The sequence below is a fragment of the Pristis pectinata genome, chromosome 18 (genome assembly GCF_009764475.1).
Source record: "Pristis pectinata isolate sPriPec2 chromosome 18, sPriPec2.1.pri, whole genome shotgun sequence".
Classification (NCBI taxonomy): Eukaryota; Metazoa; Chordata; class Chondrichthyes; order Rhinopristiformes; family Pristidae; genus Pristis; species Pristis pectinata.
This window is the reverse complement of record NC_067422.1, coordinates 3,499,735-3,518,746: the sequence shown is the minus strand read 5'-3', so window position 1 is coordinate 3,518,746 and position 19,012 is coordinate 3,499,735. Positions and strand designations below refer to the sequence as shown.

The window sequence follows — 19,012 nt, the reverse complement described above, 5'->3', positions numbered from 1 at the left end:
CGGGTTAGGAAGTTGTGGGCATGCTATGTTGGCGCCGGATGCGTGGCGACACTTGCGGGCTGCCCCCAGAACGCTACGCGAAAAAATGTATTTCACTGTGTGTTTCGATGTGCATATGACTAGTAAAGATATCTTATGAGAGAAAGTTAGTTTATTTTTTTTGGAGATATTGTTCAAGAAAGGAATGTTGGTCAGGACATTGGGAATTTCCATGGTTCAGGAAGTGCTGCGGACAACTTTGAAGGGCAGTCTAAACATCTTGGGCTCTATCGGTAGGTAGAAGTGTTAGTCCAAATAATGCATTCACACCCAACCAGTGGCATTAGAATATATAACTTTCTCAGTTCCCAGATGGAATTGTTTCATTGCTCTAATTTGTTACAGTATTGACTTTGAATTGAAGATTTCTGTTCCCAAGCCTGTTTGTTGTAGCTCGATGGGTTTAAGGGCTAGGCATAGTGAGGGAGAAGGGTTGTGATACTAATTTCTCAGTCGTACTGTCTGTTCTGTGTTGCAGGTTTTTTATTTTTGCATACACTATTTATACAAAGAGGGAGACATGAAACCACTTGGACTGTTCTGCGCCGGTTTGGATATGACGATGACCTGGAACTTACACATGAATATCTATTTCCAATGTATGTATTGAACCTACACATTCTTCTGTAGTATTTTTCAAGCAGTAGTGATATTTAATTATTGTGAATGTGTGGAGGAACTTTTCTGCAGGATCAGAGTGGTAAAAAGTAACTGAGAATCTAGTGTTCAATCAACTAAAGGACTGGAGAGTTTTGTTTCCCATATTGTACCAAACTGCAAAAGTGATAGTTTTCTTAAATCACAGGACAAACTGTCCTCTTGCCCTCAGCTTCTGGACTAGAGTAATAATTACTTTTTGTAGCCAATAAGAAAAGAAAATAAGCTAATAGTTTTAATGCGAGTATTTACTTAAATTCTTCAGCCACAAAAAAATTTGATATAAATGTTCTGAAAACTTGCATTGTGTCTATCACGTAAGCATTTTACAGAACTTCATGTTCAGTTAATTAACTTTAATTGCAATGACTGCAATTATTTAATGCAGAGCAACTTTATTATTAACTATCCCTAAGTTGCCAGTCTCCATAGTCACAAAAAATTTTGTGTGAAACTTAAAGAAGAAGTCTAAAATTTAGACCCCATCTGAAATTTATATGGGTGTTCTAATGTTTTTAAGATGCTGCGCACTCTTGCTCTACCAATAAGGAATTTTCATAACAGCAGTTCCAAAAATTAAGAATAAATTATTGCAGTTTCTCAATGAATCAAGTATAATTGGTATTCCCGTCTTTTTTAAAGATTCAGCTTGTAAATCTGACGTCTGAATATCTGAAATAAAAACAGAAACTGCTGGAAATATTCAGCAGGTAAGGCAGCATCCATGGGGACAGTCAACATGGATGCTCAAAGCCAATTCCCTTCATCACAGCAGTTGTAGTTCATGCATTTTGTTTTCTTTTGGTCTTGAGACTTGAGAATCTGCAGATGCTGGAAGCTGGAGCAACAAACAATCTGCTGGAGGAACTCGGCCGGTTAAGCAACAGGATTTCAACGCGAAATGTCAACAACTCCTTTCCCCCCACAGCTGCTGAACATGCTGAGTTCCTCCAGCAGGCTGTTTTGTAGTTTTTTAATTTGTCGTTTCAGGCAGATGATTGCAGTTCGTTTTATTAATTACAGTCTAAAGTAGAAATTGTACCACCTTGTATGTTTTTAATCACCATAAATTTGGTAGCATAACTTATTTCTATAGATAACCAAAACATTTGACTGTCCGAAAGGTAGTTTTGTTTAACATCTAAAATAAGTAATCTGATGGCAATAACGTGCGCAAAAAAAATACAGTGGGCTGCAGCTACGGGACACCAGATTAGTTTTGGTCCTTTATTTATTCAGTCAACGTTCCTGTGTTCCACACTTGTTCTTTGCTCCTCCCTCCCTCCCTCCTTCCCTCCCATTTAAAACTAAAGTTGTTTTCTTGGTACCTCTTAATTTCTCCTGAACACATTGAGATATTGTACTTGAAATTATCTTTTAACCTTGAGCAATTTCAGAGTCAGTTTTTGGCTGGGCTTGCAGGGCACAGTTGGGGATTGGAGAGAAATGGGTGGTGGTTGGGGGAAGAATACGTGTTGACTGTTATGAAGAGCTAGAAAGTAAAAATATTGTAGTTTCTCACCCAGTTTTCCCAAACTCATGGCCTGGGGGAATCTGTGAGGTGCTGTATGGAATGAGAAGTCATCAGTGGAACTTTAGATGCTAGGGAGTGATAAATAAAGCTGTTATTTAATTACAACCTAAAAGAGAAACCAAAGGACACTAGCTGGATTGATGTATGGGTACTTTCTGATTTTGAAGTTAAGCTCTGTCCTGCTACTCTGCCCTGTGTCTACATTTTCTATCAGAGTCTTTGATGCAAGGTCATTTTTTAAGATCCAAGCCTTAGAGTGGCATTGTTTAGTCATATTGTTCAATGTCACATTCACAATAATGGAATATTGAAGTGTTCTGCAGTTCTTTTGGATTGTGCAAGTTAATTAGCCTGATTAAAACTTTTATGTGGGCAACAACTGAATTCATTCTTCCTCTTTTTGCAGATTAAAAGTTCCTTCGGACTGCACAACTGAACTAAATCACCATGCATATCTTTTCCTACAAAGCATTTTTGACAAACATGATTTGGTGAGCTGAGCCTGCAGATGCCTGATAATAAGTGCAATATTGTGTGTTTTATTAATTTAATTTCCTCTTCATTTCTGCACTTATTAGTCTATTCCATCTCATTTTTGCCTGTTTATGATCCCCTTGTCCCCTGTTTACAAAACACCTTCATTCTCTCCAGCCCTTCTCATTTCCCAATTTCAACTCAGTTTTTACCCCCTGAAATCACCTTCTGTAGATATGCTGTGCAGAACGTTTCACATATACTAATGGTGGCCAGTTCTACCTCTGCACCACCTCCCAATTCTTTTTGCTTCCTCTTGTATTATTACCTTCTTGTTTGGTATCCATTATTTTTCCTTCAGTGAGAATGTCAAGGCCAGTATCCTTGAGACATACACCTCTTTTGTGCTCTACCATCTTCCTTTGGCACCTTTGTCCTGTTGATACCAAACTGAACTTTTCAGCCCCATTTTCTATGAAGGCTATGAACACTGTTTGTACCAATGACAGGGGATGGATCACCTATCAGGGTTATATTTGTCAGTAGACGTGAGTCATTTTTCTTTGTGGTTTTTGAGCACGGTTTTCAATATATACTTCAACTTCCATAATGACGTTTAGCATAATATATTTTTAAAAGTATCGTCCATATCTGTTTATTTCTTGGGTAGCATACCAAATTTTACCACATTCTGGTACATATTTCAAGTCCCATTCTTTTATCGTTTCTGTGCTTGCTGATTTACATTGGCTCCTGTACCACCAGACTAAATGTAAAAAAAACTGCAGAAGCTGGAGATACTCAGCAGGCCAGGCATGCTGCTTGACCTGCTGAGTTTATGACCTCATCTTAAAGCTCCCTTTCTTGAGTTTGATCCTTTCAAAGCCTTGTGTTTTACTATCTCCATAACCTGATTGAGCCCCACATCCCCGCTGTGCCTCTTCATTCCTCCAAGTCTGGGCTCTTATCCATTCTCCGTTCCTTTGTCAACTGTTGTTGGTGTAGCCATTAGCTGTGTAAGCCCTAAATAATGTGGTTCTTGCCTTTTGAACTCTCTAACTTTAACTCTTTCTTTAAATACCTTTTAAAATCTACCTCTCACCTAACTTTTTGTCGTTCCTTCAAATTATCCCCCTGTTCATTTTTGTCCGATAATGTTCCTTGAAGTATTCTGATCTTTTAATCAACATTGAAGGTTCTATAAAAATGGAGATTCTTTATCAATTTTCTGTGTTGTTTTTCAGGATCGGGACTGTGCATTGTCTCCTGATGAACTAAAAGATCTTTTCAAAGTGTTTCCCTATATGCCTTGGGGTCCTGATGTCAATAACACTGTTTGTACCAATGACAGGGGATGGGTCACCTATCAAGGTTATATTTGTCAGTGGACGTGAGTCATTTTCCTTTGTGGTTTTTGAGCACTGTTTTCAATATATGCTTTTTATGTAAAATGGTGACTTAGTAACTTTCTAAATAGCTGCATATTTGTGTTCTAAATCAGGCTGACTACATACCTCGATGTCCAGCGATGTTTAGAATATTTAGGTTACCTAGGATACTCCATCCTAAGGGAGCAGGAATCTCAGGCAGCAGCTATCACAGGTACGAGTGGAATTTTTTAACCTTTTCTGGGGATCACAGTGTATTTGATCTGAATCTCTTAAACTACTCCTTTGACTTTAGTACCAAGACCTGAAGTTATTTGAGTGGTCTATAATAGAGTGGAGAAAGTAGTGACTAACTTGTGAGCAACAGGAGTTTGAGCAAATAATATTACAGATCTGAGAGGAATTATAAAGGCACTCAGTGTGTGTTTATTATATCAATAAATAACTCGCAGACCTGGAAGATCAACTTAAATTACTTTGCTTTGTTTCCCCCCATGTATCAAGTTATTCGGCATGTCACCAAAAGGTATGTTTGGTTTTTTCACTAAGCCTCAGTACATGTGACAATAATTTACCAAGTATAAACTAATTTACCAAGAAAGTTGTTCTGCAGTCTCTATCTGAGCTGGGAGGCAGCATTCTGCACTTGTGTCCTTTCCTGTAGTGTAAAACCACTGCTGCATGCTGGAAGTGTAGCCTTTTTGTGAGGGTAGGATTGGGTTCAGCATTAACATTCCTGCAGACGTAGACTATTTACTTTACTTAGGATACTTCATCCTAAGGAAGCAGGAGCCACAAGCAGCATCTATCACAGGTATGCAGTGGAATTTTATTAACCTTTTCTGGAGACTGCCATGCAGCCCTGTTTATTAGTAATGACCACAGCTGAAAGTGACATGCCCTCATAAAAATTATAGGCTAGCAATAGAATATGAGAGAAATAGTTTTGGATAAGAAATTGAGGGAGATTTTGTTTTGAAGAAAAACCAGCATCTGAAAGATATTACATGGTAAATACAGCACAGAAGCAAACCATTCAGGTGGTCCATGCTGGTGTTTATGCTCCCCACAAATTTTTCTACATTCCTATTCTAACCATATCATCACATTCTTCTAAAACTTATTCTTGCTTTCCTGTGAGTGTATGAATTCTGTTTGTCTCAACTCTTGTAGGAACAGGTTTCATATTCTCGCGCCCTTCTGTGTAAAGAAATTTCTCCTGAATTTCTTCATTGGATTTATTAATTACCATTTTGGCTGTGTCTCATCCACATCTTCTCTACATCTACCCTTTCAAACCTGTCCATATTTACGACTTCTGTCAGAACACCGCCTGTCTTACCTCAAAAGTTCTTAGTTCTGATATCGGCTTTGAGTGCCTCTATGTCCTTTCTCTTATACAGAGACTAGAATCATTCACTATTCTCTGGTCTAACCAAGGTTTTATTAAAACATTCAACAGATTTTCCGATCTATCCCTCCCAGAAATGCTTGGTTGGCTTTTAACGATCTTAACAAACCTAAGTTGTTATTTTAGGAGATTGGTATATCTGTAACACCAAGTTCTCTCTGCTCCTCAACCCCTCTTTAAAAACTTGCCCTTTTCTTGCAACTGAATTGAAAACAATATGTTATCCTTAAGATTTAGCTTCCATACAGTAGAAAGCAAATTTACTTTGCCTGATAAAGATTTCACAAACCATGCTTTATATTCCCTCAGTAACTAGAGATAAAAAACTGGATCTGCAGAAAAAGCAAACACAAAGAAATGTGTTTCAGTGCAACATTATAGGCATGAAAAACTGCGGCAAGACTGGAATTCTGCAAGGTTTTCTGGGCCGAAACTTAGCAGTAAGTATCTCCAAATATTCAAATCCTGTAGTTTTATATTTTAGTGCATGCAAGACCTAGACCTCCAAATTAATTGGACAATTGCCCAACTTTGAGCTTTGTATCAAATTAGAATAAAGTATAAATTACAATTGCCTATTATTGAGGATACTGCAAAATATTTAAAATCTTTTGCATATTGGTGCAACTTCAAAAGTGTACCATGGATCACTTTAGTGGTTAATGATTTAGTGGTGCAGGAAAATTGTAGATTTTCTACAAGTCTGAAAGATTCTGTATTATTCTCAATGAAGAGGGAATTGACGGTTTTGAACGTTTGATGATATATTGAGGAGGGTAATTATAACAGCATGCACTACAAATAAGAGGAGTGAGTTCAAACAAAGTGCTTTACTCATCAGACCTACTCGTTCCTTACTTACTAAAGTTAAGTTCTGCCTGTGCATCTCCCAGAGTCATGTCAAAGGCAGATTGAACATTCATTATCAATGATAATTTGTGTATCTAGGATGAAAAAGACTAAAATCACTTTGGGGTGTGTGGTTGGGTGAGGAGTGGAGTCAGCAGATGGTTGCTGTAGATTTTAACCTGATGAAGCTGAATGTAGAATTAGTTGTAAGCTATATTTTTTCTCCGCAGATCAGAGCTTCATTAAAACACCAAAATTACACTAGTTTGAAATATCTTTCTCCCAGATTAACTTAGTATGAAACCCATGTTAATTTTCATATGGGTTGAACTTAGTAAACATATAGTTTAAATTTCTGGTTTTAAGTATTGTTTAAATCTATTGTTTTAACATCTGGATTAAGAGTTAAAAGGATAGTGTTTTAACCACTGTACTATTTGACACAAGATTGATTTAAGAAAGGATTTCTTTAGAATTTCACTAGTTTTTGGAGAAAGAATTTGAGGTCAAAGAAAAATGAATGCTATAACACCATAAGATATTGGAGTGGAGTTAGGCCATTCAGCCCATCAAGTCTGCTCCACCATTCGGTCATGGCTGATGTTATTTTTCATCCCAACTATCCCATCTTCTCCCTGTAACCCTTAACCCCCTTAGCAATCAAGAACCTATCAATGTCTGCCTTAAATACACCCAATGACTTGGCCTCCACCGCCCTCTGTGGCAACAAATTCCACAGATTCCCCGCCCTCTAGTTGAAGAAATTCCTCCTCATCTCAGTTTTAAAGGGACGTTCCTTTATTCTGAGGCTGTATCCTCAGATCCAAATGCTATTCAGAATGCTATTTTTCAAACCTTTAAAATGGTGTGGTTGATGTAAGAAATTATGTAACCAAATATATTCTTTGAAGTATCACAAATATTTGGTTAACGAGACAAGTTAGAAAAGTGGAAAAGGTTTCTCATCAGCTGTTAAACATTGTGAAATATTGGGTCAGATGTGGCTGGCCCAGTGTCTCTGTTCCCGAATTGCAGCCCACAGCCTTCCTGTGCCTGTACTCACCTGGTCCACCTGTAGATGGAATGTTTTTCTGGATGGAAGTATCCCAGTCTGAGTGGCCACCGGGCCTCTGGCACCACCTCCAAAACTGCTTTGAGTGCTATGACTGCTGACAATTTTGCTGCTGGCAAAAGTTTTGAGGGATTTTTTTTTTAAGTCTTTGATATAATTTTTAAAAGAAAAATATTAAGCACACGTTAAAATGCATTAAAATAATTTAGGGTTATTATTTTACCACTGTGCAGGAACAGCAAATGGGAAAGCTATAACAATATTTTTGTTCTATAGTGAGTGGGATTGAATATAAAAGTAGGAAGGTTTTATGATTCAGTTAGACAAGGCATTAGTCTGGAATACTGGATACAGTACTGTCCCCCTGTTTAAGGAAGGATATTCTGAGAAAACTGTCTAAACTGATGCCAGAAATGAGGGCATTGTCTATCGAGGAGCAGTTGTTCAGGCTAAACTTCCATCTGCTGGAGTTTAGAAGTGTGAGGGGTGAATTGATTGAACCCTGAGGAGCTTTGGCGTGGTGGGTGTGGAGATCCTTCTTCTAATGGGAGATTCTAGAACATGGGAGCACCCATTTAAGACAGATGGGGTGATTTTCTTTTTTCCTGAGGGTTGCACGTCAAAGGGCAGCGGAAGCAGAGTGTTTGAATATTTTAAGATGGATAGATTCTTGATAAACAACGGGGTCAAAGATTATTAGAGGCAGGAATGTGGAGTTGACGTTATGGTCAAATTAACCAATGTATTGTTGAATGGCAAGGCAAACTAAAGAGGCTGCTTTACTTTGAACGCTTGTAAAGAAAGGAACTTGCCTTCTACTAATCTGTAGTCCCACCATCACCATTTTAACTAAAGGTGACTCAGATTTGGATCAGCAGATGGATTTGCCCCACCAGCACTGGCAGAAGCCAGCAACATCCTAGCCCATTAATTTCATGCATTGCTTTAAATCCAATGAACCATTGATTTCAAGAACAGGATTGAAGCTTTGAATGGGCATTCGAACAAAACTGATCGTCTATGACTAATTGAATTTTAGAACATTGTTCATGTGTTGTCTGGGACTAAGCAAATGGTACTAGAATGTAGCTAGATGTGTAATGTTCTTGAATTGCCCTAGAGTGTTGTATAGCAGAGGAAGATATCAATGCTTTATCTTCCTAAATGTTCCTTTCTGGGTTTTTCACTTCCCTGAGAGACTAGAATGCATGAAGCACTTGGTAAAACTAGTCATAGTCTGCTTGGGTAGTTTTTGATGCATTTGCTTGTGTACATTCCAATGTCTAATCAACTTGCTTTGTGACAGAATTTGAGATCTTCTCTTCAGAAGTTGTAAATGTCATCATGTTGTTTTATTTCTCCCCAAAGAAACAAAGACAAATAAAAGAAGAACACAAGTCACTTTACGCCATAAACACAACTTATGTATATGGGCAAGAAAAGTATTTACTGGTAGGTGTTTGTATGGACATAATAGAAATGAGTAGAATATCTGTACATTTTGATCTTCTGTGGTGCAAAGTTGTCCTAACCTCACTCATTTTCAGTAAGAAATGTTTTAAGAGAATGTTAAGTTATATGAGCTATATAACTTCATTATATGATTCATTTGTTTGGTAGTAATTCCACTTGATTTATTCAGTGCCCTATTATAACCTTTGAAAAAGAGAATGATATTATGGCACTAGTACTTACCTAATGTTTTTGAACAAGTATTCCTATAAAAGGAGAAAGCTATAATTAAGTTATCATTGTTGGGACCAAGTTTGGACTTGCTCAATAATTTCTGTCTCAGCATCTGTGGTCTTGTGCAGAAGCTTCCCCTAGTCTCAGCACTTGGCTTCATTAAGGTTTTACCCTTCGACTAGATGAAAATCTCATCAACTTCAGGGTTTGTCTTTCAGGATAGTTTCCATTGCAGCTTGTAACCTCTGTCAATGTATCTTTGCATTATTGTTCTGAACAGCAAGGATTTCACCCTAAAGCCCTAACCACCAACCACTGAATATCTCAGCTTATTTAAGTGGTAGTACTTTCAGTGCCTCAAAGTTAGGACATACAATTACTTAGGCTGACATTTTAGTGCATATTTCAGAGGACACAATAAAGCCAAACCTTGGCTCTCATTAAAGTGGCTCAGTTGGGTACAAAAGATCCCCTGGGGCTTTTTCAAGAGGTTCCCATTGTCCTATACAACATTTTTTCCTTAACATCAAGAAAAGTATATTAACTTGTCATTTGCTATTTCTTTGCTATTTGTGGGACATCTTCATAAACTGGCACTTGGATTTTCCTAATGTTTAGTCAAATCGAGTTTATTATGTATGGGAGGTACAGGTACAATGAAAAACTTGCTTGCAGCAGCATCACAGGCACATAGATTCAGACAACAAGACACAGAACACAAATTATACAAGACTGCTGTAGCTTTGGGCAACCTTCCTTGCTGTCTACAACACCACCAACTTTTGTGTCATCAACAAACTTACTAATCATATCTCCTACAGTCACATCAAAGTAATTAATATATATCACAAAGAAGGGTCCCAGCACTGGTACACCACTGGCAAAGACTTCAAATCAGAAAAGCATCCTTCCACCACTACCCTCTGCCTCCTATCACCAAGCCAATACTGGATTTATTTCGGCAGCTCACCTTGGAACCCGTGTTCCTCTGGACCAGCCAGCCTTTTCAACTGCTTTACTAAAGTCCATTCAGACACCTTCATCAATCTTCTTAGTTACTTCCTCAATCAAATTCAATCAATTTACTCAGACAGAATATCCCCCGGCACAAAGCCATGCTGACTGTCCATGATCACCCCTGCCTTTCCAAATGTACATAAATCCTATCCCTTAGGATTTTCTCCAATAATTTCCTTACTGCTGACATTGGGCTCACTGGCCTGTAGTTACCTGGCTTATCCCTGTCGTCCTCCTTAAATAAATGGACAACATTAGCTATCCTCCAGTCTTCTGGCACCTCGCTTGTGTCTAACAAAAGTGCAAAAGTTTCCATCAGGGCTCCTTGCTCAATCTCCTTCCTTGCTTCCTGTAGAAATCTGGGATAGACCTCATCTAACCCTAACCCTGGGGATTTATTAATCCTTGTGCGTACTATAACATCTGCCATCTCCTCTTTAATACTGACCACCTCTAGAATATCCACATACCTGTCCCTGAACTCGCTCTCCTCTGTGTCCTCCATGGTGAATACAGGTAAGTATTCATTTAGGACCTCACCCACATCACCTGGTTCCACACATAGATTACTCCTTTGGTCCCGAAACTGACCCACTGATTCCCTGGCTACCTTCTTGCTCCTGATATATTGATAGAATATCTTGGGATTCTCCTTAATCTTATTTGCAAAGATATTTCATGGCACCTTTTTTGCCCTCCTAATTTTTTTTTTCTTAAATTCCCTCCTATACACTCCATATTCTTCTACAGACTCCCTCAATCCCAGTTGCCTATACCTGCCATATGTTTACATTTTTTCACAATCAGTCCTTCGATATCGCTTGGCATCTAAAGTTCTCTAATCTTGCCATCTTTGCCTTTCACCCCATGGAACATGCTGGCTCTGAACTCTTACTAACTTTTTTTTTGTCAGCTGAAATTGAACCCACAGGTATCTGCTCCTAATCTACTTTCACCAGGTCCTCCCTTGCACTATTGAAATTGGCTTTCCCCCAATTCAAGCCCTTATCTTGAGGACTGACCTTAGCCCTTTCCATAACTGCGTTGAAACTTACAGAATTGTGGCCACTTGAAACTTACAGAATTGTGGCCACTGTTCCCTAAGTGTTCCCCCGTCGACACTTCCACAGCCTACCCATTTTCATTTCCGAAGATAAGATCAAGTATTGCCTTGCCTCTAGTAGAGTTTGCCTTGCATTTTGAGGGTGGTTCATCACTGGGCAATTTTCTATTTTGTCAGGCAGCTGTCAGTGCTGTTACTGTACTGGGACGGCTTGGCTAGAGGCACAGGTAGTTCCAGAGTGCAGATCTTCAGTACTACAGGGAGGACATTGACTGCTCTCATTGCCTTTGTTGTATCCAGTTCTCTTGTCCAATTCTTAATATCATGGAGGGAATAAAATTATAGAAGACTGGCTTCTATGATGGTAGGGATCTCAGGAGGAAGCCAGGATGGATCATCCACTTGGCACTTCCAGCTGAACAATCATCTACTGGGCCTGTTATCTTTGAGAATGGGATCCCAGCTCCTCCCATTTGCTGCTTAATTGTTCATCAGGAGTGCAGAGCTTTGATCTGCCCTATGGGTTGTGGGATCACTTCGCTGTGCCTATTGTTTGCTGTTTTTGTTGATCACGTGTTATCCTGTTTTGCAACTTCACCTGGTTGGCACCTCCGATTTAGTTGTACTCCTAGCATTCACTTCTGCACTCGTTGAACCATTGTGGGAGCAGTTCCACCTACTCAAAGAAAACAATAAATACTGGGTGTACCAGTATTTCCAAGAATTAAATATTTAAAAATATTTTAATAAATTTCATCAAAAGTATTGATTATATCTACAGTCCTTTGGAATATTGCAAGCCCCACATAAATTATCCTTGAGAATCAGGTTTATTATCACTGATATACTGTATGTGGTGAAATTTGTTGTTTTGTACAGCAGTACAGTGCAAGACATAAAAATTACTATGTTACAAAAATAAATAAATAGTGCAAAAGAGGAATAACAAGGTAGTGTTCATGGACCGTTCAGAAGTCTGATGGTGGAGGGGAAGAAGCTGTTCCTGAATCGTTGAGTGTGGGTCTTCAGGCTCCTGTACCTCCTCCCCGGTGGTAGTAACGAGAAGAGGGCATGTCCAGGGTGGTGAGGGTGCTTAATGATGGATGTCGCCTTCTTGAGGCATCACCTCTAGAAGATGTCCTCAATGGCGAGGAGGGTTGTGCCCGTGATGGAGCTGGCTGAGTCTACAATGCTCTGCAGCCTCTTTCGATCCTGTGCATTGGAGCCTCCATACCAGGCAGTGATGCTACCAGTCAGAATACTCTCCGCTGCACATCTGTAGAAACTTTCAAGAGTATTTGGTGATATACCAGATCTCCTCCTAATGAAGTAGAGCTGCTGGTGTGCCGCCTTTGTGATTGTATTAATGTGTTGGGCCCAAGATAGATTCTCTGAGATGTTGACACCCAGGAACTTGAAGCTGCTCACCCTTTCCACCACTGAATGAAGACTGGTGTGTGTTCTCCTGACTTCCCCTTCCTGAAGTCCATAATAAATTCCTTGGTCTTGCTGACATTGAGTGTGAGGTTGTTGTTGTGACACCAGTCAATCAGCCAATCTATCTCACTCTTGTACACCTCCTCATCATCACCTGAGATTCCGCCAACAACAGTGGTGTCAGCAGCAAATTTATAGATGGCGTTTGAGCTGTGCTTAGCCACACAGTCATGAGTGTAGAGAGAGTAGAGCAGTGGGCTAAGCACGTATCCTTGAGGTGCACCTTTGTTGATTGTCAGCGAGGAGGAGATGTTACTACCGATCTGTACTGACTGTGGTCTCCTGATAAGGAAGTCGAGGATCCAATTGCAGATGGAGGTGCAGAGGCCTAGGTTTTGAAGCTTGTTGATTAGTACTGAGAGGATGATGGTGTTGAACGCTGAGCTGTAATCAATTAGAAGCAGCCTGACGTATGTTCTTTGTTTTTGCACATAGTCTTGTTCAAACTTTCCATGTGGATTTGGCCTTAAAGTTGGTATAATACAGGGTAATCACAGTCTTTGACTCCAGGATACTTTGTATAGAAATCAACCAGTACTTTTCATAATTTTCCTTGTTGGTGCTAAGTCAACTGACTTCAGCCGTTGCAGAGGTTGTGATTCTGCCCATTGGTCCTTGTTCTTAGGAGAACTTTTGCTGGACATCTGGTAAAGTTATGATTGGCTTAGCTATATTGCACACCTCCCCAACACCAAATAGGCCATTGATATTCACTGCCGAGCTGACCCACAATGGTCAGGTGAGTTATAAGAGGGTCGGGGATTTATTATTCAGCAGCAGGAAATTTTAGTAGAGGTGGGGGAGAAGGGGTTGCTGGAGGAAGGTGTACATCAGTCATACTATGCAGTAATCTATGTCAACATTTATTAAATTACTTATTTGAAGATGTGTCCATTTCAAATAATTATTTAGGTAATCAGACATCTTCAGTACAGGAATGCATAAAGAATGTCTGTAAAATTGCAGTAAGACAAAGTTCTGCATTCTTTTATTATGGTGATGGAAGTTCCACTTCAGCAGAGGAAACTCTGGTCAAAAAGGTGCTGATTTATTGGAATTCAAATGAATTTTCCCTTTGTAATGTTGCAAGTATTTGGTACAGTTGAAGTTACTGTCCCTGTTAGTATTTATCTGTATAACATTGCAGCTCATTTTGATTCAAAACGGAATGCAATATTGTAAATAATGCTGTTCCTTCTCTCTGCATGCATGCACGTGGACACACCTCCCAAGTAGTTGTGATGTTTTAAACATTAAAGAATCATTTAAAGCCATCCATGTAGTAATGAACCCCTGGTTATGGACTGAACTTAACAAAAACAAATTTAAATTTTTTCTCTGCTATAAATCCAACATCCCTTGAAATATTCTGGTTTCCTTCTTCATGGAGCCACTTTTCAACTTCCCATCTCTGTAGATTAAAAACCTTCGAACTACTTTAATCTCGCAGTTCACTCCCCTCTTTGGATTATTTATTCTTGGCACCCTCTAATGTTAATACCTGGTATTACATCAGTTGAAATCCAACTATTTTGTGTATCATGGTACAAATAAAACTCTATTAATCTGGCACCATTGGGACTTCGGCAGGTTTTCCAGACTACTAGATGTTACTCCTATTAGTACCCAAACTCTTCACTCTTTTAAAAAATGTTACACATAGTATAATAAATTTGAATTTAGTGAGTTTAAAGGGAAAGGAAAATGTACAAGCACTCCGAACACTAGCTTTGGCCCCAAACCTGCCCATCTTCCTGACCACTGGTATTCTGGTCTCCAAACCTGGCTCTAGCTGCCCACCCCCAGCTGCCCTCTGGACCCCCGGCTCTGGGCACTTACCATGTTTGCACTCTGAACCCCACGCTCACATTCCGGACTAATGAGTGGGAATTGTCGGACCAGCAGGATTTCCAAACAATCAGAGGTTGGATTATTGGAGTTTTATCTACTAGAATTTGGCCAATAAATAGCAGCAGAGGTGCCTGATAGTGGGAATGCACAACACTCTTGATCATTAACATTTTGCTTGGTAGATTGCCCTAGAATACCAATACCACTAATGTAAAATAAAACATTACTTAGGCACAGACGCTGGCCATTTTATCTCCTTGAACCTATTCTGTTGTTCAGTGGGAACGTGGCTGATTGTGACCCAAATCCAGTTTGGGATTTAATGTATTCTGTTTCAGTGCTTTGTTTTAACTACAAAGATTAAGTCTAAATTTGTATCTTTTCTTCTCCAGCTACATGAGGTTTTGTCTGATTCTGAGTTTATTTCTGCCTCTGATACCACTTGTGATGTTGTTTGCCTTGTGTATGATGTCAGCAATCCCAAATCATTTGAGTATTGTACAAGGATCTTTAAGGTATGTCCAATTTTAGTATAACAATTTCTACATATTTTCTATTAATTTTATATATTTTCATAATTATAATCACATTTTTCTTTGTTTTTAAATCCTCTACCGATACTTTTGCATTTTAGTAGAATGGGAAATTTTGAATAATTTTCTAGCAGACTTTAGGAAAAGTTATTTTTTAATATACTGGGGCAGGGGGAAGAAGAAAGTCCTACATTCATTTGTACTTACTAATCTTGGTGCCATTTCCACAACTGCAAAATATGTTACTCTGCCCATCCCTTGCTGCTCAAATCTTGTCAGTTCAGTCCAAAGCCAGAGCTGAACTAGTTGAGGTCATGGGCTTTATCACACCTCTTTGACAGGAGTTGACCATTCAATCTACTTGTTATTCTCTAACCTTCCTGCTCCATCTCTGCCAATCATATAATGTGGCTGTAGTCCTATCACAGTCTTTGCATCATCTGCATTAGTTATCTTGTGCTCAGACAATAACTCATGGAGGACTCAAAGCTTCATCTGTAGTTTCCCCTCATTTCTAATCTATCTGTTGCCCTTCAGTTATGTAATCATGAGGTCAGATTTCATAATGCTGCCAATTTATCTGTGCTACCCTCATTTTCCTGTCTGTTGTTGTCTGACAACTTGAGCTATTGTTTTTTTGCGACTTGACTTTATTAAGACTAACACCATCTTGTCTGGACACTCTATCTCTTTTCTGATCCCATCACCTTCCTGGTTTCTTCATTAACCAAATAGTGTATTGTTCCACTTCTCAATCTCAAACCTCATACCCAACTCATCACCAACTGACCTTGTTCAGCTCTTTAGTTCATCTCCAAGTACTGAAACCCTCATTCATACTATTATCTTCATCCAAATGGCCATTGAATATATTCATCTTCACTTAATTTGGGCTATTCTCATCATTGATCCAGGCCTTCAGCCTCACCATACCTCTTGCCTTCTCCTTTTCTCTTTTGGTTCTTTACCCTCTGTGCAATCCATCCCTTGTTCCCTTCGACCTATTTTCACAATATATTCATTCATCAAATGTGGACACCACTGGGAAGATTGACGTTTAATATCAATTTCCAATTGCCATCTGAATTGAGTGCCTTGCTTAAACCATTTCAGGGTTAGGAGTCGCACATAGACCAGAGTGGGTAAGAATAGCAGATTTCCTCCCCTTTGGCCCACTGTGTCTATGCCAACCATCGTGTCTATCTACACTAATCCCACTTGCCTGCATCCATTTCTTTCTATGCCCTGCTTATTCAAATACTTGTCCAGATGCCTCTTAAATATTGTTACTGTTCCTGCCTCCACCACCTCCTCTGGCAGCTCATTCCAGATACCAACTACTCTTTGTGTGAAAAATTTGCCCGTCAGATCCCCTTTAAACCTCCTGCTTCTTAGCTTAAACCATGCCCTGTAGTTTTAGACACCCCTACCATGGGAAACAGACTTTGGCTCTCTACCTTGTCTGTGCCTCTCATAATGATAGGGGTGACACTATCATGTCACCCCTCAGCCTCCATTGCTCCAGGGAAAACAGACCCAGCCTATCCAATTTCTCCTCATAACTCAAGCCCTCCAATCCAGATAACATCCTTGTGGATTACTTCACCCTCTCTAGCTTAATCACATCTTTCCTCTAGTATGGCAACCAGAACTGCACACAATACTATAAGTGTGGCCTTACCAACAATTTGTACAACTGTACATGATGTCCTAACTCTTGTACTCAGTACCTCAGCCAATGAAGGCAAGCGTGCCATATGCCACCTCTACCACCCTGTCAACCTGTGCTATGACTTTCAGGGAACGTTGTACTGGTTCCCCTAGGTCTGTCTGTCTGTTCAACAACAGTCCCCAGGGCCCTGCTATTCACTGCCCTGGTTTAACTTCACACTTGTCTGAGTTGATCAACATCCTGTTGTACTTTCTCACTGTCCACTCTACCACCAATTTTGGTGTCATCAGCAAACGTACTAATCATGCTACCTATATTCTCATCCAAATCATTAATATAAATGATGAACAACAGCGGACCCAGCACCGATGCCTATGGCACACCACTGGTCACGGACCTCCGGTCTGGAAAACATCCCTCCACTACCACCCTCTGCCTCCTACCACAAAGCCAATTTCGTATCCAGTTGGCTAGGTCACTCTGGAATCCATTGTTCTGACTTTTCAGACTAGCTTATCATGTGGGACCTTGTCAAAGACCTTCTAAAATCCATGTACACAACATCTACCGCCCTGCCCTTGTCATTCCTCTTGGTCATCTCTTCGAAAAACTCAATCAAACTAGTGAGACCTTATTTCCCATGCACAAAGCCAGGTTGATTATCCCTAGTTAGTCCTTCCCTATCTGAATGGGAATAAATGCAGTCTCTCAGAATCCCTTCCAATAGCTTTACCACCACTGATTTAAGGCTCACTGGCCTGTAGTTCTCTGGCTTATCCCTGCTGCACTTCTTAAATAAAGGCACGACATTAACTTTCCTCCAGTCTTCTGGTATCTCACCTGTGACTATCGAAGTTGCAAGATGTCTGCCAAGGCCCCAGCAATCCCCTCCCTTGCTTCCCATAACATCACCAGTCAGACCCCAGGGATTTATGCACTTTTGTGCGTTTCAGGACCTCCAACACCTTCTATTTCATAATGTTGATATGCTCCAGGATATCACTGTTCCCTCCCGTGTACTCGCTAGCTTCCATGTCCCTCTCCACAGTAAATATAGACAAGTATTCATTTAAGATCTTCCCCATTTCCTGTGGCTCCATGCATGAATTAAGGGACATACTCTCTCCCTAGCTACCCTTTAGCTCTTAATATATTTGTATAACCTTCTTTATCTTGATTCTCCTTTATCTTATCTGCCAGTGATATCTCATGGCCCCCTTTTTTTGCCCTCCTTCTTAAATGTACTCCTACATCCCTTCAAGGGATTTGCTTGATCCCAACTGCCTTTACCTGACATATGCCTCTTTTTTTGTGACCAGACCCTCAAGATCCCTTGTAAACAACATTTCCTAATCCTGCCAGCCTTGCCCTTCACTCCAATGGGAACGTTGGACCTGAACTCTTCCTGTCTCACTTTTAAAAGCCTCCCACTTTACAAACATCTCTTTACCTGCAAACAGCCTCTTCCAATAACTTTCACAAGTTCCTGCTTATTGCCATCAAAGTTAACTTTGCCCCAATTTAGGACTTTAACTTGAGGACCCATCCTATCTTTATCCATGACTATCTTGGAACTAATACAATTATAATCACTGGTCCCAAAATGCTCTCCATCAACATGTCAACCACTTGCCCTTCCTAAGAGGAGGTTGAGTGTAGCCCCTTCTCCAGTAGAGCTATTTACATTTAGTTGGTTACAGGAATATATTAATTTTAAAAGTCTCACTGACCAACTAAATAAAATAATATCAAGTGCAAACTTAAAAAAAAATCAAATGCTGTGCCAAATGTATTGGGGGAAAATATGCTTCTATGCATTTGAATAATTGAGGAGAGATGATATAGTGCAATGGGTTATGTTCCATTGAGCAAAACATGGAAAGAGGATACGTTTTGTGCTCTAATTACTTCACAATTAGAGGCCTGCACTTCCTCATGGCACAAAATAATCAAGCGGCTGCTCACGTCCACATTCCTGCTTCAAGTTCAAGTTTATTGTTGTGGGCGCACATACGCAGGGTATAAATGCCGTGAAAATTAGCTTTATGCAGCAGCAGCACAGTACATGACAAACATAAGTTAACATAAATTATACATACACGTGCACAGAAATAAATACAACAGCATAATGCTTGGGTGATGTACAGCTGCAGTCCTGCTGGAGTGACCTGCCGTTGGTTGGAAACAATGGGATGGTGCATGATGAAGGAGTGCCGGGGAAGAGGGAGTAATTTTTCTAAAAACTTGTTAACTTATAATTCATTTGTTG

At 39.7% G+C, this 19,012-nt stretch overlaps 1 protein-coding gene across 6 annotated transcripts in view; it reads left to right on the top strand.

The window, feature by feature from the left end:
* rhot1a (ras homolog family member T1a) overlaps positions 1-19,012 on the top strand; it is a 69,096-nt gene that overhangs the window by 30,884 nt on the left and 19,200 nt on the right. For all 6 annotated transcript variants that reach the window (XM_052032694.1, XM_052032693.1, XM_052032692.1 and 3 more), the window contains 7 exons: positions 518-638; positions 2,637-2,721; positions 3,949-4,094; positions 4,206-4,306; positions 5,813-5,943; positions 8,793-8,876; positions 14,931-15,053. In XM_052032694.1, coding sequence (XP_051888654.1) covers positions 518-638; positions 2,637-2,721; positions 3,949-4,094; positions 4,206-4,306; positions 5,813-5,943; positions 8,793-8,876; positions 14,931-15,053 — 791 coding nt within the window. The remainder of the gene's footprint in view (positions 1-517; positions 639-2,636; positions 2,722-3,948; positions 4,095-4,205; positions 4,307-5,812; positions 5,944-8,792; positions 8,877-14,930; positions 15,054-19,012) is intronic.